This window comes from Mobula birostris, chromosome 8 (genome assembly GCF_030028105.1).
Source record: "Mobula birostris isolate sMobBir1 chromosome 8, sMobBir1.hap1, whole genome shotgun sequence".
NCBI lineage: Eukaryota > Metazoa > Chordata > Chondrichthyes > Myliobatiformes > Myliobatidae > Mobula > Mobula birostris.
This window is the reverse complement of record NC_092377.1, coordinates 23,380,472-23,402,642: the sequence shown is the minus strand read 5'-3', so window position 1 is coordinate 23,402,642 and position 22,171 is coordinate 23,380,472. Positions and strand designations below refer to the sequence as shown.

Below are 22,171 nucleotides of genomic sequence, written 5' to 3'. Positions count from 1 at the left end.
CTTATTTTCTATCTGATCACTCTGGGATACTTAGTTGTCTTCCTTACACCCTCACCTGTTATGTCTATGGGCCCATTTACTCTGACCATGTGCCAGTAACTTACTGTATGATATAAATGGTTTGTACATTCAGGTAAAGAGCCATTAAGTTTAACATTACCCTTTTCCCTCCACCGTCCATATTTGCTGCCGTACTTTTGACGATATCCCGTGATACTCTGCTTTTCTGGACTTCTCCAGCTGCCTTCTGGTTATTGCTAGTCTTTTCCTGTGAAATCTGAGCATTTGTGCTCCCCTCAGCTGTCCTGCAAGCACTTACAGGACCAAGACCTTATTCACTTGCTCCCCTCACTTGGGCTGTCCTCTCATTTCCTCCTTGTTTCTGAATCACACCCTCTACTCTGCTGCCCCCTTTCTACTCTCTTATCTGCTCTTTCCTCCTCTACTCACAGAATTGCTTTTAGAATGCTACTTCTACACTTACTCTCCCATTTTCTCACTTCCTTGTCTTTCTCTTATATCCTCGTTGCTTTCTCCTCTCAATCTTTTCAGGTAAGACACCTGACTGTCATGGTTTCCATTGTGATGCCTCATGACATCATCATCATCATCATCATCATCAGGTGCCATGCCCAGTTTGAGCTTTGACTGCCATGGCCCACACACCCCTGTTTCGGATCAGGTGGATCAATTCATTGGTATTCATTTCCAATTCTCTGGCTGCTCTCTCCATCATCATTTGTCTTTGCCTTCCTCTTGGTTTCTTCCCTTCAATCTTTCCCATAATTACCATGCATTCTAACTCCTCTTTCCTAATCACATGTGCAATGAAGTTACGTTGCCTTTTCATGATCTCATACATTATTTCTCCTTTTGTGTTTGCTCCGTTCATGACAACCTTGTTAGATATTTGTTTCGTCCATGATATTCTTTGCATCCTCCTCAAAAACCACATCTCTGCTGCTACAGTTCATTTCCTCATGTTAGTAGATATTGTCCAACATTCTGAGCCATATAACATAACTGGATAAACATAACATTTCAGTACTCTGAGGCGGGTTGTCATGCCTAGTTTAGTATTGGTCAGTATACTCTTCATTCTCGTAAAGGTGTCTTTTGCCTTCCCTATTCTTCTTTTGATGTCCATGTTGCACCTGCCATCTGATGTCACCCAGCTTCCTAAGTAGCAAAAGTTCTATACTTGTTTTATGTCTTCCCGGTTTATTCTCGGCCTGCAGATAGGATTCTCCTTCATTTTGGATATCACCATTCATTCTGCCTTTTTGCAATTGATAGATAGAACCATTTTTGCACTTTCTTCAACAAATATATCATGACATCACCATTGTTGAAATTAAAAGTTCAATTCCAGTTTCAGAATTTGGAAAAACAACAACCAATCACCATGGTAACAGTGACCAGGGAACAAGTGGGTTAAAACAGATCAGGTTCATTCATGTCTCTCGGGAGAAGATCCCCTGTCCCCACTTGGTTTGGCAAATATGTGACTCTGGAACACCCTCTGAAATTTCCCAGCAGGTCACTCTGTTGCACTGTTACAGCAACATCCAAACAGGAACCCTGGAAAATAGTTTGTAATAGGCTTGCTATCTTTGCAGCAACAAGGACAAGTTGAAACTTACTGTCATGGGCAGACATAACCAGGGTATAAATAACACAAAAATGAGCCTTTTGAAGTTGATTTGAACTTTTTGCAGACAATAACGATAGAACAAATTATATGTACATAAATTAACAAATTATACATAATTTATTTGACAATAATAAAAATTCATGACAGTGCAGGTTGAGGGTAATATCATCCGAGCGAGAATTCGAACACAGAACAGTACAGCTCAGTATGGGCACTTCGGGCAAATGCCTTGTTGATCAATATAAACGTCCATCATCAGTCTAAACCGTTTCTCCTACACAATCCATAACCCTCTATTTTGCTTACATCCTTGTGCCTACTGAAGAGTTTATGGCCCTATTGCATCATCCACTACCACCATTCCCGATGGTACGTTCCAGACACCTAGCTCTCTGTGTAAACTCCTACCTCTGACATTTTCCATTCAATGATGTCCTCTGCTATTAACCATTGCTACCCAGAGAAAAGTTGCTGGCTGTGAACACTATCTGTGCCTCATATCATCTTATGCAACTCTATCAAGTTACCTCTCGTCCAGGCGAGGGGGGTTACGAGGTGATGGTGTGTCTGAGGCCTGGTCCCAGAGGGGGACAAAAGCATACCTTCTGTCAACGAGGGTAAATTATAGTGCACTCCCTTTGCAACTGTGAGCTTCACCTTCGAAGCCCTGTGATACTCCCCCTCATCAATCTCCAACCCCTCCTCTCTCCGGTTCTCATCTTCCCTCTGTCATCTGGTGGGCTGGTCTTCCCAGGGTTGAGTTGTCTTCCTGTTGAGTGAGGTGGTGTCCAAAGTTGGCTGGACTTCAGCGATCGATACAGAGCAGCTCTGTGATGCTCCTCACTCTCTCGTCTCTCTCAAACATCTGTCCCATCCCTCACCTCACCAGCTGTTGCAGGGCCTGGAGCTCTGTGACATCACAGAGCAGGAGATGTCACCAGGCAATACCCTTTGCGAGCTTATGGAGAGGGTGGGGGAAGGCAGGCCTGAGTCTTTCCCTCTTCAAAAGTGGGTTGGCCCTGCCCCTTGCACCCTGACTACCTCCCCTCTGACCCCTGCACAGCTTGTCCATGAATCCAAGCACTTGACAGGGCAGGTGGCGTGACCTCTTACAATTAACTTCACCAATAAATAAAGATAATGCAGTTGAATATGTGGTTAAGGAGCTGGTGCAGGAGGGAGGGCATCAGGTACATGGATAGTTGGCTCCCTTCCAGGCCAGGTGGGGCCAGTGCCAGAGGAATGGGTTGCATCTAAACTGGAGGAGAACCAACATCCTTGCAGGGAGGTTTAGTGGTGCAGTTCCTGGTCAGGAGAGTTTTTAGCTGGAGTGTGAGGGGGTGGGAAGGTGCTGGGAAGCAAAGGACAGATCAGTAAATGGAGGGATTCATGGTAAGATAGAGGTTAGTTCAGGGACAGGATCAGGAACATGGTGGGGCCAGTGGGTGGAAGAACACTTATTTCAGTCCAAAGAATTTTTGATGTAAAGCAGATACAAGTGCCTGTGTCAGTGTGCAGAAGTATGATAGAAACATAGAAAATAGGTGCAGGAGTAGGCCATTCGGCCCTTCGAGCCTGCACCGCCATTTATTATGATCATGGCTGATCATCCAACTCAGAACCTCGCCCCAGCCTTCCCACCATACCCCCTGACCCCCATAGCCACAAGGGCCATATCTAACTCCCTCTTAAATATAGCCAATGAACTGGCCTCAACTGTTTCCTGTGGCAGAGAATTCCACAGATTCACCACTCTCTGTGTGAAGAAGTTTTTCCTAATCTCGGTCCTAAAAGGCTTCCCCTCTATCCTCAAACTGTGACCCCTCATTCTGGACTTCCCCAACATCGGGAACAATCTTCCTGCATCTAGCCTGTCCAATCCCTTTAGGATCTTATACGTTTCAATCAGATCCCCCCTCAATCTTCTAAATTCCAACGAGTACAAGCCCAGTTCATCCAGTCTTTCTTCGTATGAAAGTCCTGCCATCCCAGGAATCAATCTGGTGAACCTTCTTTGTACTCCCTCTATGGCAAGGATGTCTTTCCTCAGATTAGGGGACCAAAACTGCACACAATACTCCAGGTGTGGTCTCACCAAGGCCTTGTACAACTGCAGTAGTACCTCCCTGCTCCTGTACTCGAATCCTCTCGCTATAAATGCCAGCATACCATTCGCCTTTTTCACCGCCTGCTGTACCTGCATGCCCACTTTCAATGACTGGTGTATAATGACACCCAGGTCTCGTTGCACCTCCCCTTTTCCTAATCGGCCACCATTCAGATAATAATCTGTTTTCCTATTTTTGCCACCAAAGTGGATAACTTCACACTTATCCACATTAAATTGCATCTGCCATGAATTTGCCCACTCACCCAACCTATCCAAGTCACCCTGCATCCTCTTAGCATCCTCCTCACAGCTAACACTGCCACCCAGCTTCGTGTCATCCGCAAACTTGGAGATGCTGCATTTAATTCCCTCATCCAAGTCATTAATATATATTGTAAACAACTGGGGTCCCAGCACTGAGCCTTGCGGTACCCCACTAGTCACCGCCTGCCATTCTGAAAAGGTCCCATTTATTCCCACTCTTTGCTTCCTGTCTGCTAACCAACTCTCCACCCACACCAATACCTTACCCCCAATACCGTGTGCTTTAAGTTTGCACACTAATCTCCTGTGTGGGACCTTGTCAAAAGCCTTCTGAAAATCCAAATATACCACATCCACTGGTTCTCCCCTATCCACTCTACTAGTTACATCCTCAAAAAATTCTATGAGATTCGTCAGACATGATTTTCCTTTCACAAATCCATGCTGACTTTGTCCGATCATTTCACCGCTTTCCAAATGTGCTGTTATCACATCCTTGATAACTGACTCCAGTAGTTTCCCCACCACCGACGTTAGGCTAACCGGTCTATAATTCCCCGGTTTCTGTCTCCCTCCTTTTTTAAAAAGTGGAGTTACATTAGCCACCCTCCAATCCTCAGGAACTAGTCCAGAATCTAACGAGTTTTGAAAAATTATCACTAATGCATCCACTATTTCTTGGGCTACTTCCTTAAGCACCCTGGGATGCAGACCATCTGGCCCTGGGGATTTATCTGCCTTCAATCCCTTCAATTTACCTAACACCACTTCCGTACTAACATGTATTTCGCTCAGTTCCTCCATCTCACTGGACCCTCTGTCCCCTACTATTTCTGGAAGATTATTTATGTCCTCCTTAGTGAAGACAGATCCAAAGTAATTATTCAATTGGTCTGCCGTGTCCTTGCTCCCCATAATCAATTCACCTGTTTCTGTCTGCAGGGGACCTACATTTGTCTTTACCAGTCTTTTCCTTTTTACATATCTATGATGGTGTGGACATTGTACAGACTTTGTGAGGGGACAAGACTGACAGCTCAGAGTTACAGAAATCAATGCTTTAGACATGATGGAGAGCGAGGTAAAGAGGTGGTACAGTTACATTACTCAACAGGGAAATTAGAATGAGGTACAGTATTCTAATGTGTTTGGGCAATTTGAGATCAAGAAGGAGATGCTGTTAAGTCTCTTCGTAATGATTTTTAAGAATAATTAGATTCTGAAATGATTCTGGAGGACTGAAAAATTACAAATGTCACTCCACTCTTGAAGAAGTGAGGAAGACAGGAAATTACAGGTCAGTTTGCATGGCTTCAGTGGTTGGTAAGATGTTGAAATGCATTATTGAATATGAGATTCAGGGTACTTGGACAATCAAGATTAAATAGGATGAATTTAGCATGGTTTTCTTAAGGGGAAATCTTGCCTGATTAATCTGTTGGAGATTTTTTGAGGAAGTAACAAGCAGGATAGACTAAGGAAAATTGGTGGATGTTCTACTCTTGGATTTTCAGAAGGCCCTTCATAAGGTGCCGCATATGAGGTTGCTGATCAAGATGAGAGCCCATGGTACCACAGGAAAGAAATAGATGAAAGATAGGTTGACTGGCAGGAGATAAAAATGGGAATAAAGGTTTTTTTTCTGGTTGGCTTTCAGTGATTCGTGGTGTTCCGCAGGGGTCAGTGTTAGGACTGCTTCTTTACACATTTTATGTCAATGATTTGGATATCAAAACTGATGGCTTTGTGGCCACGTTTGTGGATAATATGAAATTGCTTCTTTCCCACCCACCATCAGATTTCTGAATGGACCATGAATTCATGAACACAACCTCACTTTTTCCCATATTTTTGCACTAATAAGTTTTTATTTCTTTCTTTAAGACTTTTGCACAGTACTGAACTTCAGGCAAATTTGTATCACCAGGCACTAGATACAAAAACTGCTGTGGCCCAACACTCATTAAATAATTATCAATGCAAAGCAAGCCAGCACCCTCTGTATCAAATGCTTGACTCATTTTGTATTTGGTACGGAAATCTCAAAGTTGAAAGTTTGAAATAAATTTATTATCGAAGTACGTATATGTCACCATGTATCTTCTTGAGATTCATTTCTTTGTGGGCATTCACAGTAGAACAAAGAAAAACAAGAGTCAATACAAAACTACACAAAGACTGACAAACAACCAAGGTTCAAAAGAAGACAAACTGCAAATAAAATGAATTAGCTACATAAAACTGAGAACACGAGTTTTAGAGTTCTTGAAAGTTGTGGAATCAATTCAGAGTTGAGGTGAGTGAAATTATCCATGCTGGTTCAGGAGCCTGATGGTTGAAGAATAGCAACTGTTGAACCTGGTAGTAATCAATATGATATTAATATATCCTATATTATGATAAGAGAGGATCCTATAAATAATAGGATAAGAATTATATCAGATGTAATAGGAATTCTGATTTTCTTGTGTTCACCTACAAGATTGCTTTTGAGAAATTCAAGCAAATGTGGTGGAAGAAATGTTAATGAGTGGGTTCATTGGCTCAGTTGTTTTCAATGACAGATGAAGCAAATGGTTCCTCAGAGAGACTCAGCCCTGCAAGAGGAGGTTGTACGGCAGCATTCCAGTGAGCGTCTCCGTCGGCAGTTTGCCAGCCAGGCTAATGTCATTGGACCTTGGATCCAGCGTAAGATGGAGGTAAGACACCTGCTAGCCTCTTTATATTAAACCTGGTATCCAATCGTAAAGCTCTTTAAACATATCCCAGGCATAAAGAAGACAATGCCTAACAAGGGGGTTAATCAAAGGGTTAACCCTTTGGTTGGGTATTACAGTCACGGAATTGTCTGACTATACAACATTCTGACTATACTTAACCAGAGTGTTTGGGTTGTCCAAAGTGATTATCAAACACTTCGCCCTTGTAAAAATCACGAAATTGGTTTTCTCCAGTGAAGTAATTTTGAAATGTTTATCTTTGTTATCAAATCCTCTTGCAATGTTATTCCATCCTGATACAAGAGATTGAACTTCCTGCTGTCTTTAGAGTAAACTTCCTCTGCTCATGTTCTTCATTATTTCTGTCGTACTTGGGATCCTCCTTGTTTCTTTTCATCAGGCTTTACCAAGGGTGTCCTTCTGTACATAAGGAATACAAAACCTTGGAGCCTGCCCCACCAGATGTTAAGGTTATGGTAAATTAGTGACCATTGTGTTGTCTTTCCCCCTACTTAATGCTGTTTAATAAAGATCCATCCGTTTCAGAGTTAAAATTTAGCATTTGTCATCAATCTTTTGCCATTTGTGGAAGAGAATTTTGGATTTCTATCAACCTCTGTATCCTAATTATTCCTGAAAATCTTGGCTCAAATTTTTAGGTGGAGCTTCCCCAAAATATAATTGGCAGATTTGTTATGAGCAGCTTCCCAATGAATGTGGATTTACTTTAAGCTCCGTGAGAGCTTGTATTTCAGTTAGGATACAAAGTAAAATAGCACAAAATGCTAACTATAACCTGGGAATAAGGAAGCACAATCAGAATCAAGTTTAATATTACCATCATATAGGCAAATATGATACATAATTGGAAAAAACTGAATTACAGTTCATAAATAGTGCAAAAATAGAAATAAACTCGTGAAGAAGTGTTCATGGGTTCAATGTCCATTCAGAAATCAGATGGCAGAGGGAAAGAAGTTGTTCCTGAATCGTTGAGTGTGTGCCTTCATGCTCCTGTACCACCTTTCCTGATGGTAGCAATAAGAACAAGGCATGACCTGGGTGATGGGGGTCTTTAATAATGGATGCCACCTTTTTGAGGCATCGCTTCTTGATGATGTCTTGGGTACTATGGAGGTTAGTGCCCTTGATAGAGCTGGTTGAGTTAACAACTCTCTGCAGCTTTCTTCGATCCTGTGGACCAGGACCCCCGGCACCCCGCTCCCCCGGCTCAGACAGTGATGCAGTACATGCTATTTTTGTAGCTGTTTTGATACGTTTTACCAGGTTAGGTCCTCAGAGATATTGACGAGGAAGTTGAAATTGCTCACTTCTGATCCCTCTAAGGGCTGGTGTGTGTTCCCTTGTCTTACCTTTCTGAAGTCCACAATCAGTTCTTTGGTCTTACTGATGCTGAGTGCAAGATTATCGTGCTCAACGTAATATAACTACTTGAATTTAATGTCATGTAATATATTAATTTAATTATTATAACTACATGAATCATAATGTAACTACATGAATTTATCAACAGGATATAGCTCAAAGTTCTATTTCAATGAGTGGAACACTGGAAGATCAGATGAACCAACTGAAACAGTATGAGGAGGTGGTCATTAACTACAAACCCAATGTTGATAAGTTAGAAGGAGAACATCAGCTCATTCAAGAGGCCCTCATCTTTGACAACAAGCACACCAACTATACCATGGAGGTACTGGATTCATAGAGTTGTAGAGAGATACAGCACAGAAGAGAATGATGTGAATGTTAGCTCTTCTAACCCATTTAATTGAAATTATAAATAAATATATATTGTTAATTGATGCATGGGAGCCTGCTTATTTTATGTTATGTAGAAAATATCTGTCAATACAAAGTTTTTGGGACCTGAGCACTAAAAATTAAGAATAATGTGCCACATTACAGAAAACCTGTAACATGAAAATCTACTCAGAATTGCAGAAATACAACACAGAAAGGCCAGCCAAGTCCCCCTGAGCTCTCCTTGGATCTCAAGTCCTTCATCTAACCCCAGGTTTAACCTAATGTATAAATGTTTGCCCCACCACCACATGCTTATTTAGCTTTCTTTTAAATATACCTGTTCTTTTCAAATAACTACCTTCGGTACCAAGTTCCATGTCTCTGGGTAGGAAGGAAGTTGAATGTTTCTGATTTCCACATGTTGAATCAGCAACAACAGAGATGCTGGTTACCCATGGGTGGTACCACGATATCATATGCCATTTCTGTTGAATCGTTGTTCAGTGAGAAAGCGAGATGTTCCAATCAACAAAAGTTTGACTGTACTGTTTAATTCTTGATATGCTGCTAAGACATTTTTAAGAACATTCTTTGTTACTGATTTTGGTAGCACATCCGAGTTGGCTGGGAGATGCTGCTCACTACAATTGCCAGGACTATCAATGAGATCGAGACGCAGATTCTAACAAGAGATGCAAAAGGAATCACTCAGCAACAAATGAATGAATTCCGGGCTTCATTCAACCACTTTGACAGGGTACACTGTTCCTTTCATTCAGTGTGGTGCTTTTAAGATCAGCATGTTAAACATTTGATAGAAATAACGAATTCACACTTTATAGTGGCTCTCATTCTTACATATAACCTCCCACTCTATGTAACATCGCGTCTCCAGAGTATCCTGGACTTAACCAAAAATGAATTCACTTTGCATGCTGCAACTAGGTTGTGTGTGAAGCTGGGGTGATTCTGGCAAGCTGCGACCAAAGGTATTCAAAGCCTGGCCTGGCTCATCAAGTTTGGACATGTTGGAAATAATAACTGAGAGAGCCGAAGTGGAATTTAACTGAGTACTGTATTTACTTTATATTATTCATTCATGGTATGTGGACATTTCTGGCATGGCCAGCATTTAATGTCCTTGGGTTTTGTACAGCCCAGCTAGCATTTACGTGTGCATCCTTTTCCAATTCAAAAAGTTAATAAGATCAGCTGGAAACAGAATTGTACATATTAAACATATTTTATACTGTTGGACTGGAGAAGGCTGCTGGAGCATACAAGGTCCTAATATGCATTATTTATTACATTTAAAGTTAAAGCATTGGGGAAAATAAACAAATAACAAACAGTCAGCTCAGAAAATATCCTGTTAATGAATTGTGTGTCATATGAATCTAACCTTATTTACCTTGTATATCTGTTGACTATTTTACAGATGTAATTATCATTACAGCTACCTGACCTGATTTAGTTGTTCCTTGCACACAAAAAATTGAAGTACATGCAACTAAACTAGCTAATATCACAAAATACCAAATTTTAAAAGCTGCTCAATATGTTGTGTCCCACTTTGTTCTGATGTGCAAATTTAATTAAACACTGAACTTGGCAGCATTGGTTAATACAGTGCACCCTGTTCCAGTACACCTTGGTGTGTAAAAATGTACTCATTGAAGAAATCCTAAATACATTTGGCTTCCAATTTTACAGTATTTGCTTTAAACTCAATTTGTCTGAAAGGATCACTCATTATGGAAAATTTAAAATTGAAAAGCATACACTGAAAATTATGCCAAATGTGTCCAAGAACAGGCAGTGGTGTGATAGGATGAATGACTTCTTGCTTTTATTTAAAATTCTGTGGTTATAATTTGGCTAGGTGATGTACCGTGTGGTCTTGCGCTACCCACATGCAATGAAATCTTTCCCTTCCAAGACAATTATGTCTTCCCAAATTATTGAAGGTTTAGAGCTTTTCAGTAGGTAAGCACCCAGATCTCAGCTAGCAAGAGTTGTATTTCATGGGTTAGATTCATCTATGTATCTCTCTCTTCCTCTCCATCGACTCCTCCCCCCCAACCGCGCTGCCCTGCAGACCCCAATTTAACCCTAGCCTAATTACAGGACAATTTATAATGACCAATTAACCTACCAACAGTACAAATTTGGTTTGTGGGAGGAAACCGGAACACGTGGAGAAAACCCACACGGTCATGAGGAGAACGTACAAACTCCCTGCAGACAATGGCGGGAGTTGAACCCAGGCAGCTGGCACTATCGATTGTTGTGCAAACCACTATGCCACTGTGCCTCCCATGAGAGTTGTGTCTCATGATCTCTGACATCAATTAAAGAGCAAGGTGAACTGCGTGGAATCTGCTTGAAAAGAGCAACTTCAGTCAGGTAGTCAAGCTGTCGTTTCCTTTCAGACCTAAGGGTGCAGGCACTGGTTATTCACATTGCACACCCGAGACCCCAGCTCAAATGGGCTCTGATTGAAAGAATGCTGAACTTTGCTCAGATGTAACTGACTTCCCTTCTCACCCAGCCACAATCTTAAACTACTGTCACCAACAAACCCCTCCCACCATCATCACTGTAGAATTTTCTGAGAAAGGAAGAGACCCATCACTGTAGTCTAGCTAGCCTTTTACTTCAGATTTTGTGTTTGAAAGATAATTGCCAACACAGTGGTTAAAAGTAACCTATAAGTCCAAAGCATACACCAAAATATCTATAGCTGTTTTGACGACTTAAATAATGTTAATTGGGCTTAAAAACATATTCACTTTATTGTGTAAAATACATATTTTAACTTTGGTACATCCAAAGTTCAGGCAACATTCAGTGGATGGGCAAGTAGTACGTAAAGCTAGTTCATCTACAACTCGAGGATGTACTTTGTATGCCATGACATTTTTAAAGGTGACCATTTAATAGAGTTAGAATGTTTTACTGAACAGTAACTGAGTGAGCTGCTGTTTTGATCCTCTGCACTGCATGCTGTAAATCGCAATGAACACCAGATTAACATTGCATGCTGCAATGATGTGTGAAACTAGGATGATTCTGGCAAGCTGCGACCAAAGGAATTCAGAGCCTGCCTCATCAACCTTGAACATGTTGGCAATGATATACAGGTACTAACTGAGCTGTTTTATTATTTTTACATATACAGGTAAAATTCTAAATTTCTTTCTTTACCCTTTTGTGTCTTAATTGTCCTTTTATCCTTGGTTTACATCAATGATTTGTTCTTTGTTTCACATTTGTCCATAATCTTCTCTATTCCACTTGTCTGATTTATCTTTGTGTTGGTTGCTCTGTTCCACTTACAATACTTCTTTTGGCCTTATTTGGAACTATTGAATCTTTTGGACTTCAAATGAATCATTTGGGTCTGGTCCTTGATGCTCTACTTCATCTGTACCCCTCGACATCTGTGGGCTGTTCGGGATCTGCTTGCTGGAAATACCTCAACTGTTCCTTTTGCTTGCTGATCTGCTCAATAGAAGAAGAATGGAGCGATGGAGCATGATGATCTCAGAGCTTGTCTCATCTCCATGGGTTTTGATCTGGTATGATCGATGCATGTTTACTATATTTGAAGTTAGGAATAAGTTTTGGGGTTACCATCCATTTTGAACTTACAGCAATAGAAATTGTGTTTTCAATAGGACTGAGATGGCCTTGACCCAAACTTTCACAGCAAATGTTTATGGGAATTGTACCATTTATATCATGCTTATTAAGTGAGAGTTTTTTTATCGGTTATGTTCTAAAATTCCATGGTGCTTTCATTATTTTGGTTACGTTACCACTCGGGAAGACGCTAGTGAATCTAGTTCCACCACACGTAAAGGGAATGTATTGTAGACTACAAAATAAATTTACCTCCTCTATGCTCTGGCTTTTACTTGTAATTATTTTAAGTTTGAATCCTGAAGTAAGTAATTGTCTTCCTGATTTGTGTTTGTCTCTAGCTACTTTGATCATCAAGTTTTACTTGGAGGGTTGTATTCAGTTCTGGTCACCTCATTGTAGGAAGGTTGTGGAAGCTTCAGAGAGGGTGCAGGGGAGATTTACCAGGATGCTGCCTCAGTTAGAGAGCATGTGCTATGAGGATAGTTTAGGCGAACTAGGGCTTTTCTGAAGATGAGAGGTAACTTGATAGCAGTGTACAGGATGATAACTGACATGGGTAGAGAGGAGAGCCAGTCCTTTTCCATCATGGCTAAAATGACTAATACAAGGGGGTATCGTTTTAAAATAATTGAAGGAAACTATAGTGGGAGGGGGAACATCAGAGGTAGGATTTTCACAGTTGTGGGTGGATGAAAGGTGCTGCTAACGGTGATGGTAGAGGCGCATACATTAGAGACATTTAAGAGACTCTCAGATCGGAACATAGATGAAAGAAAAATGGAGGGTTATATGGGATCGAAGGGTTAGATTTATCTTGGAGCATGTTAAAAGGCTGGTACAGCATCATGGGCCGAAGGGCCTATTTCATGCTGTATTGTTCTATGTCTTATGTTTATGTGAAACTTTTCAAATCTCTCAGAAGGTGGAACATTGGCACATTTGTTGAGAAGGTTTTGTTTTCCTTTGTTGGACTTTTTTCCTATATTGTCCCCTCTCTTTTTGTTTTGTCACATTTCAAAATTACACCTCCTTTGGCAGGGGGAGGCTGAGTTTGCTCGGATCATGAACTTAATTGATCCAGATAATACTGGCAAAGTGACCTTCCAGTCCTTCGTCAACTTCATGACCCGAGAGACTGCTGACACAGACACAGCCGATCAGGTCGTGGCTTCCTTCAGGATTCTAGCAGGAGATAAAGTAAGTTCTGGGTTCCAAAGATTCAAAGTACACTTACTATCAAAGTATATATGTAGTAAACAACCCTGAAATCTTTTAAGTAAAGACATTGTAAAATATCTGCAGAAGACCTTAAGATAGAGGAGCAGAATTAGCCATTTGGCCCATTGAGTCAATGGGCTTTTCTGAAGATGAGAGGTAACTTGATAGCAGTGTACAGGATGATTGAGTCTCTTGCCTTCTCCCTATAACCCTTTACCTCCTTACCAGTAAAGAACCTATCAGTCTCTGGTTTAAATACATCCAATGACTTGGCCTCAACAACCCTCTGTAGCAAGGAATTACACAGATTCACCACCATCTGCTGAAGAAATTCTTTAGTTCTCAAGGGCCATCCATTTAAGGCTGTGCCCTAATATCCTAAACTATACCCTATTAATGTAAACATCCTCTTCATGTCCACTCTATCAGGTCTTTCAGTCAATCTTTCTTGTGAACTTCCTGGACCCTCTCCAGGACTAGCACATCTTTCTTTGGGTACAGCCAGTCATTGCTGTCTACATTATGATTACTGGGAGCAGCAGAAGATCCTAGTTCTTCATGTTCTAGTCTGCTTAAAATGAATGCTAACATTGCATTTGCTTGCCTTACCACCAAGTGAAAGAACAAGTCCAACCTTAAGGGAATCCTCAACTAGGATTCCAAGTCTCTTTGCATCACTGACTTCTTAATTTTCTCCCCATTTAGAATATAGCCTGCTTTTATTCTTCCTACCAAAATGCATAACCCCACACTTCACTATGCTTCCATCTACCACTTCATTTCCCACTCTTCTAAGTTTTCCATGTCCTTCTACAGACTCATGACCTCTGGAACACCACCTGCCTCTTCACCCATCTTGGTACCTCTTACAAAGTTAGCTAAATTGCCATCAGTTCCTTCACCCAGATCATTAATGGATAAAGAGAAAAGTTCTGATTCCAACACTGACCCCTGTGGAACTCCACCAATCACCAGCAGCCATCCTGACAAATGCCTTTATCCTCAGTCTGCTTATTGCCAGACATCCAAGAATCTTTGATCTGAAATGTGTACTGTTTCTCTGCTGCCTGACTTGAGTACTTCCAGCATTTTAATGTCCTGCTAAGTTTGTTATTGCAGCAGATAGTTCTTATTTCTGATCATGTAGTTTAAATTCCATCCTGCACTATGAAATTGGCCACTTTTCAACTCTTCCAATGCAAATTTATTAATTATTTATTGAGGGTCCGGCCCTTCCAGCCCTTTGAGCCGAGCTGCCCAGCAACTCCTGATTTAATCCTAGCCTAATCAATGATCAATTTGCAATAACCAATTAACCTGCCAACTGGTACATCTTTAGAAATCACAAACAAGAGAGAATCTGCAGATGCTGGATATCTGAGCAACACACACAAATTGCTGGAGGAGCTCAGCAGGCCAGGCAGCATTTTGTGTGTGTTGGTACATCTTTGGACTGTGGGAGGAAACCCATGCTGTCACGGGGAGAATGTACAAACTCCTTACAGACACTGGCGGGATAACAAACAGGTTCTGTTTGAACACATGTCCATAAGCCGATTTTATCCACAAACAAGAAAATACACAAAAAAATACTCTATGGTAACAATTAACTCCCCAGTTTTGTAATAAATGATGTCAAAAGCACATAAAACTAATAAGAACAATTACTAAAAGTTTAGAAAGATGAAACTACTTCTGTCATTCCTAAGAATTAATTTACATATGTCAGACTTTATAGGACCTCATTTGTACTGTATGTGTAGGTGTCCATAAGTCAGGTATTCATATCCCAGTGATGGCCTGTTAGTAGAAATTTTGTATTTTAACAAAGAGCTTTTCAAGTAAAATTTTGGAAGACATTAATTTTTATGTTTTAAAATGGACTTGCAAAATAACTTTTGTTTTTCAACAGCCTTACATTCTTCCTGAGGAATTGCGTCGAGAGCTACCGTGCAAGCAGGCTGAGTACTGCATTTCCAGCATGCCACCGTACCGAGGACCAGGCAGCATTCCAGGAGCCCTGGACTATGTCTCATTTTCAACTGCGCTGTATGGTGAAAGCGACCTGTAATGAAGAATTTTCGCAACCTTTTCTTTCCAAAGCTTAAATATTTTAATGGTAGAAAGTGTGGAACAATGAATAACCTTGAATGCAAAATTAGAAGTGAATGTCTAAAATGGATGTAGTGCTGTGTGTAGCACTTTGAGAATGAAGAAGAATGTCAGCCTGGTATGAATTGTATTAATGTTTGGGGAAAATCCATTAGCATTTGATGAGACTGAATACCTTTTTGTGACTCAAATCTGACTCCAAACCATATTTAAAAATTGAAAATTTACCTTCCCTGGTATTAAAGTTGACTCATAGATGACTTGATAGAATTGTTCATGAAACATGTAAGGAAATTATCTTTCCACTTGTACTTTAAAGTAAGCAGTTCATACTCCTATTACAGTATTTCTATGGAAAAACTCAATTATTTGTCATAACTTAAATGCAGTTTGTGACAGCGATCAAGGAATAAACTTATGGGCCAGTCATGAGCACAGAAACACTGTGCACATCTCTCCTTTGGCACCCGCTGCTCTCCCATGTTAGTACTTGGGTGGGGGGGAAGAAAACTGCAGATGCTGGAAATCTGAAATAAAAACAGAAAATGCTGGAAATATCCATCAGGTCAAGCAGCATCTGTAGAAAAAGGAAGCAAAGCTCACCTGAAACACGTATTCCAAACACAAGAGACTCTGCAGATGCTGTAAGTCCAGAGTAACACAGACAAAATGCTGGAGGAACTCAGCAGGTCAGGCAGCATCAATGGAATGGAATAAAGAATCCACATTTCTGTCAAGACTCTTCAGCAGGACTTAGCATAGCCCAAAACATTGTCACTTAATTTTTCTCCACAGATGCTGCCCGACTTGCTGAGTTCCTCTAGCATTTTGCTATGTTACTCTGAAACTCAATTCTTTTTTGTACAAATGCTGTCCGACTAGCTAACTGCTTCTAGTATTTTCTTTTTTTTTGCTTCAGACCTGTAGGTTGGTGCATCTGTTTGGTTGTCATGTGAAGCTACTAAGCATGTTTGGTTGCACCATGCTGGGTGTATTCTGTGCTGTATACTTGTCACCCCTGTGTAAATTAATTTAATGATCTGTTCCCCTTATTCTTTTTGGACTTGGATTCCTCATCCCTTTCCTTTGTAATATTTGTAATTGTCAAATGTATGAACATAGAAACCACTGTGAAAGATACTGAACTTGAAATGTTTGTTTTCATAGATGCTGCTTTATCTGCTAAATACTTCAAATGTTTTGTGAGCTTTTTCAAATTTCCACCATCTGAAATACAAATGTTTGTATTTTGTGTATCGGATTTAGTATATGAAACACCTCAGTTAACAAACTGATGTATTTTCACCTGGGTTGAGTTTAATGTTGGATGTCAAACATCAAGGGAGATGTGAACTACTGACTTAACATTATCTGTTACGCAAATTGTACAAAGAACTGTCATTAATCATAATGAATTCCCAGTTTCTGATTTTTTTTTTAGTATTGGATTTTGCAGAATATGCTTCTTGGCATATATTTAAAAATGGGCATATTGCAAGTCCCCCACACAAAAAATGCTGTTGAACGCAGCAGGCCAGGCAGCATCTCTCGAAGAAGTACAGTCGACATTTCAGGCCGAGACCCTTCATCAGGACTAACAGAAAGAAGAGATAGTAAGAGATTTGAAAGTGGGAGGGGGAGGGGGAGATCCAAAATGGTAGGAGAGGACAGGAGGGGGAGGATGGAGCCAAGAGCTGGACAGGTGATTGGCAAAAGGGATATGAGAGGATCATGGGATGGGAGGCCCAGGGAGAAAGAAAGGGGGAGGGAAGCCCAGAGGATGGGCAAGGAGTACAGCGAGGGACAGAGGGAGAAAAGAGAGAGAAAAATAATAATAATAAACAAATAAATAACAGATGGGGTACAAAGGGGCTGATGGCATGAACATTGACTTCTCTAACTAATGTTAATGCCCCACCTCCCCTTCGTACCCCATCCATTATTATTATTCCCCCCCTTTCTCCTTCTGTCCCTCTCACTAAAACTCCTTTCCTGCTCTCCATCTTCCTCTGGTGCTCCCCTCCCCCTTTCTTTCTCCCCAGGCCTCCCATCCCATGATCCTCTCCCTGCTCCAGCCTCGTATCCCTTTTGCCAAACAACTTTCCAGCTCTTAGGTCCATCCCTCCCCCCCCCCCCCGTCTTCTCCTATCATTTCAGATCTCCCCCTCCCACTTTCAAACTTCTTACTATCTCTTCTTTCAGTTAGGCCTGATGAAGGGTCTCGGCCTGAAACATCGACTGTACCTCTTCCTATAGATGTTGCCTGGCCTGCTGCGTTCACCAGCATTTTTTTTTGTGTGTTGCTTGAATTTCCAGCATCTGCAGATTTCCTCTTGTATTGCAAGTCCAGGCCTTTTGTATTCCTTAGTTTGTTATGGGAGCATGGGGGTGGGAGGAGTTGGTAAAACACATCCTCTGCTATTTTATGGTAAAGTAGTAAAATGTTCTGGAGATTTCAGACCTTTGCCCCTGTAAAGTTACTTGTAAAATATAACAACATGTTTTTATCCTTAGTGACGATTGAAACTTTATTAAAATGAATACTTGCTAAACTGGTTGACTCTGTAACCTTATTTTGTAAGTTTATTTGGTATAGATGATGTGTTTGATATTGATGGACAGTGCAGAGAACACAGCAGCATGACAGCTTGCAGGACATTCAACTGAACTTTATTGATCATGCTGCTTGTACAACATGTGAGCTCCTCTCATGTGGGGTTGGCTAACTGAATGACATAGGAATAAACTGTCAAGTACCACAACAGATGATACCTTGCTGTGAACAGAACACTGAACAACTATTTATTTGCAGCTTCAATAGCATGCTGACACAATAATTGTGGAAACTTAAAACTGCAATGAATTCTTGAAATCTGAGTTCTGCATTGTTTATAAATTAGATAACTCAGGCGTATTTCTGTTAATTCATAAATTTCCATGTGGTGCTCCAGTTCTACTGAGGAGAAACCAGGAATTATTAATATAAAAGCATTTGAGGGATCTTATTAATAGATGAAGGGTCTTTGATCTGAAATGTTAACTGGTTTCTTTTTCCACAGATGCTGCTTGGTCAGCTGAGTTCTTCCAGCATTTGTTTTTGTTGCAGATTCCATCAAATATAAACAAATGAAAGATCAGATGTTAACCCCAGTCTTTCCTTGCATGCTTCTTGACTTGATGTTTCCAGCTTTTTCAGTTTGCCTTCCAGATGTGCAGGTTTTGAGCAAATATGAAAAAAGATGTGACTTTTTTTTAAGAGGCTTACAAAGATCAGCCATGGACCACTCGAATTGATTCTCTGTGTCAGGAATCTAACCCCGATGAAGGGTCTTGGCCCAAAACGTTGACTCTTCATTCCCCCTACGTCGATGCTGTCTGACTTGCTGAGTTCCTCCAGTATTCTGTGTGTATTGCTCACGATTTCCAGCATCTGAAGAATCACTCCAGCCTTTGCATCCCAGATGTGGTAGAGATGCTGTCACATCTGTGAGGATTGCTCATGTGTAGTAACACTTTAATGGGATAGTTTGCCATATTAGCAGTGCCTGGTGCCATGGAAGTGGCAATTCCAGTTTAAATGTCACTCAACCATACATGAATGTGGCCAAATGGAAGTGTTCCTCTGGAGCCAAAGTGCAAGCATAGTACCAACAGTCACATGCAACACATATAATTATGATAGCAGAAGAACATAGTTACTATATGCCCAAAACATCAACTATACTTTTTTCCACAGATGCTGCCAGCCCTGCTAAGTTCCTCCAGAATCTTGTGTGTTGCACCTGCAGAGTTTTTAGCTTGTGATAAGACAATCCTTTGCACTGTTTCTTGGGACCACGCACTGCCTGACCTTGCTCCTTGGAAGGATGCATCCGCTGACAACGCGTTGCGCAGCCAGCATCAGTTCGGACCTGTAGTACACAAGATCCAGCGGTGTCTTGCGATTGCACAGAAAACTCGAAGGACAAACAATTACACCTTTGTTTGGCTCCGGTGAGGTCGCTGCGACCGAGCGCGCCACCATCCTACCGGAAACCTGCCTATGGGCAGCTGCCCATTGTTAATGCAGGAAACGGTTCGAAGGGTCGTTGCATGTGACAACTTCTTGAGTAGGAAGAGTGTCCGGAGGTCAGGAAATGCGTCTGCGCACTGGAGAAGGGACGGCCGGCGAGGCAGGAATGGCGCCTGCGCACTGGAGAAGGGACGGCCGGCGAGGCAGGAATGGCGCCTGCGCACTGGAGAAGGGACGGCCGGCGAGGCAGGAATGGCGCCTGTGCACTGGAGAAGGGACGGCCGGCGAGGCAGGAATGGCGCCTGCGCACTGGAGAAGGGACGGCCGGCGGGGCAGGAATGGCGCCTGTGCACTGGAGAAGGGACGGCCGGCGAGGCAGGAATGGCGCCTGCGCACTGGAGAAGGGACGGCCGGCGGGGCAGGAATGGCGCCTGCGCACTAGAGGAGGCGCGCATGCTGTAGTTGAGAATAGGGACGGGTGACTGGAGCGGTGCCGAACGCAACCATGGGCTTGTTTCGGAGCTACTGGTCCCAACGAGAATCTTCACAGTGTTGCTGATCGCGGGAGCGAGAGGGGCCCGGGCTGTGGGCCGCGCCGGGTGCGGGACGAGGCTGAAAGTTGCCAGGCTGGCACACAGAGGACACATGGCGCCGGCTTACGCGACGGGATCGGGGGGAGCGGGTAAGTAGAGGTGGGCCGTGGGCGGGGTGAGCGGCCGGTGGGGTGGGGGCAGCACCGAGAGGGTAAAAGGGGGTGTAGGGGGAGGCCCTGCGAGTGAGGGTCCTCCTGGGACAGGAGATTTTGCCTAGTGCACAAGCGTGGTGTTTTAGGTCATATTAATTTATTGCCATCTTCACCAGGGTGCACTGAAATTCCTTGCTCCCCTAAAGCTGGACGAGTACAATAAATACAACCACACACGCAAAGCAATGGAATTGCGCAAAGATTTTGGCCCAAATTGAAGTTAAGCATGAAGATTTGTTAAAGTGACAATAGCGGAATAATCGAGAGAGGTAGAGTTAAGGGCACAGGAACTTGGCAGCACCACCGGTGTGTGTGTGTGTGTGAGAGAGAGAGAGAGAGAGAGAGAGACAGTGTGATGATTCAGGAGTTTGCCAGCGGCGGAGAAGACGCTGTTCTTCGGTCCCCGGCAGAGGCAACATCCACAGAGCAACGAAGTTAATGTTTCAGGTCGCTGACCTGCTGGTGGCTGGTTCCTGCCGCAATCCAGAGGATATGTTCTCATTTAACTCTTGCGTTTACGACGATGCAACGCAACTGGAGATCCCTTCCTGCAGGTGCGATGTTACTCAGAGCATCTGTTTGTTATCTCGAGTGGATTTGTTAATATTTTCATGTAAATGTTGGTATTCAACCAAAGGCATTTTAAAATACTGCCTGCTCACGTATGTTGCTGTTTTGGATCCTTGCCGCGACATAAATTGGCTGTTCTATTTTGTTGCAAAAATTGATCTAATAATTTAGGTTATCTGTAAAGCTTTAGTATGTCCTTAGGACATTAAAGGTACAGTAGATTCCCGTTAATTGGGCCATTGGTTAATTAAGGCAGCCGCTTATTTGGGATAACTCTTAAAGAATGAAAACCAATCGAAAGAGCTGTGATTTCCTTCATAAACGCGAGGAATTCTGCAGATGCTGGAAATTTAAGCAACACACATCAAAGTTGCTGGTGGACGCAGCAGGCCAGGCAGCATTTCTAGGAAGAAGTACAGTCGACGTTTCGGGCCGAGACCCTTTGTCAGGACTAACTGAAGGAAGAGCTAGTAAGAGATTTGAAAGGGGGGGGAGATCCAAAATGATAGGAGAAGACAGGAGGGGGAGGGATGGAGCCAAGAGCTGGACAGGTGATGGGCAAAAGGGATATAAGAGGATCATGGGACAGGAGGCCCAGGGAGAAGGAAAAGGGGGAGGGGGTAAAAAAAACTCAGAGGATGGGCAAGGGGTATAGTCAAAGGGACAGAGGGAGAAAGAATGTGTGTATATAAATAAATAATGAATGGGGTACGAGAGGGAGGTGGGGCATTAGCAGAAGTTAGAGAAGTCAAGGTTCATGCCATCAGGTTGGAGGCTACCCAGACGGAATATAAGGTGTTGTTCCTCCAACATGAGTGTGGCTTCATCTTTACAGTAGAGGAGGCTGTGGATAGACATACCAAAGTGGGAATGGGATGTGGAATTAAAATGTTTGGTCACTGGGAGATCTTGCTTTCTCTGGCGGACAGAGCGTAGGTGTTCAGCAAAATGATCTCCCAATCTGCGTATGGAGGCCACATCGGGAGCACCGGACGCAGTATATCACCCCAGCCGACTCACAGGTGAAGTGTCGCCTCACCTGGAAGGACTGTCTGGGGCCCTGAATGGTGGTAAGGGAGGAAGTGTAAGGGCATGTGTAGCACTTGTTCCGCTTACAAGGATAAGTGCCAGGAGGGACTAAGCACATCTTCTCCCCCCCCCCCGCGCTTTCTGCAGGGATCGCTCCCTATGCAACTCCCTTGTCCATTCGTCCCCCACATCCCTCCCCACTGATCTCCCTCCTGGCACTTATCCTTGTAAGCGGAACAAGTGCTACACATGCCCTTACACTTCCTCCCTCACCACCATTCAGGGCCCCAGACAGTCCTTCCAGGTGAAGTGACACTTCACC

General features: G+C 42.5%; 2 protein-coding genes across 7 annotated transcripts in view; both read left to right on the top strand.

Moving 5' to 3' along the window:
• Positions 1-17,072, top strand: part of LOC140201195 (alpha-actinin-2) — a 113,155-nt gene extending 96,083 nt beyond the window's left edge. For 2 of the 3 annotated variants that reach the window (XM_072264904.1, XM_072264905.1), the window contains 6 exons: positions 6,593-6,727; positions 8,283-8,462; positions 9,126-9,272; positions 12,031-12,096; positions 13,202-13,360; positions 15,294-17,072. In XM_072264904.1, the coding sequence (XP_072121005.1) occupies positions 6,593-6,727; positions 8,283-8,462; positions 9,126-9,272; positions 12,031-12,096; positions 13,202-13,360; positions 15,294-15,452 (846 nt within the window). In that variant the 3' untranslated portion in view covers positions 15,453-17,072. Of the gene's footprint in view, positions 1-6,592; positions 6,728-8,282; positions 8,463-9,125; positions 9,273-11,580; positions 11,659-12,030; positions 12,097-13,201; positions 13,361-15,293 lie in introns of all 3 variants that reach the window. The other variant, XM_072264906.1, reaches the window with a different exon arrangement.
• A 2,779-nt stretch (positions 17,073-19,851) lies between these two features.
• The window catches only part of mtr (5-methyltetrahydrofolate-homocysteine methyltransferase), an 89,766-nt gene continuing 87,446 nt past the window's right edge, over positions 19,852-22,171 (top strand). For all 4 annotated transcript variants that reach the window (XR_011886788.1, XR_011886789.1, XR_011886790.1 and 1 more), the window contains exon 1: positions 19,852-20,187. Coding sequence is in view for 1 of the 4 variants with exons in the window: in XM_072264900.1 (XP_072121001.1) it covers positions 20,151-20,187 (37 nt within the window). In the remaining 3 variants the exon portion in view is untranslated. The remainder of the gene's footprint in view (positions 20,188-22,171) is intronic.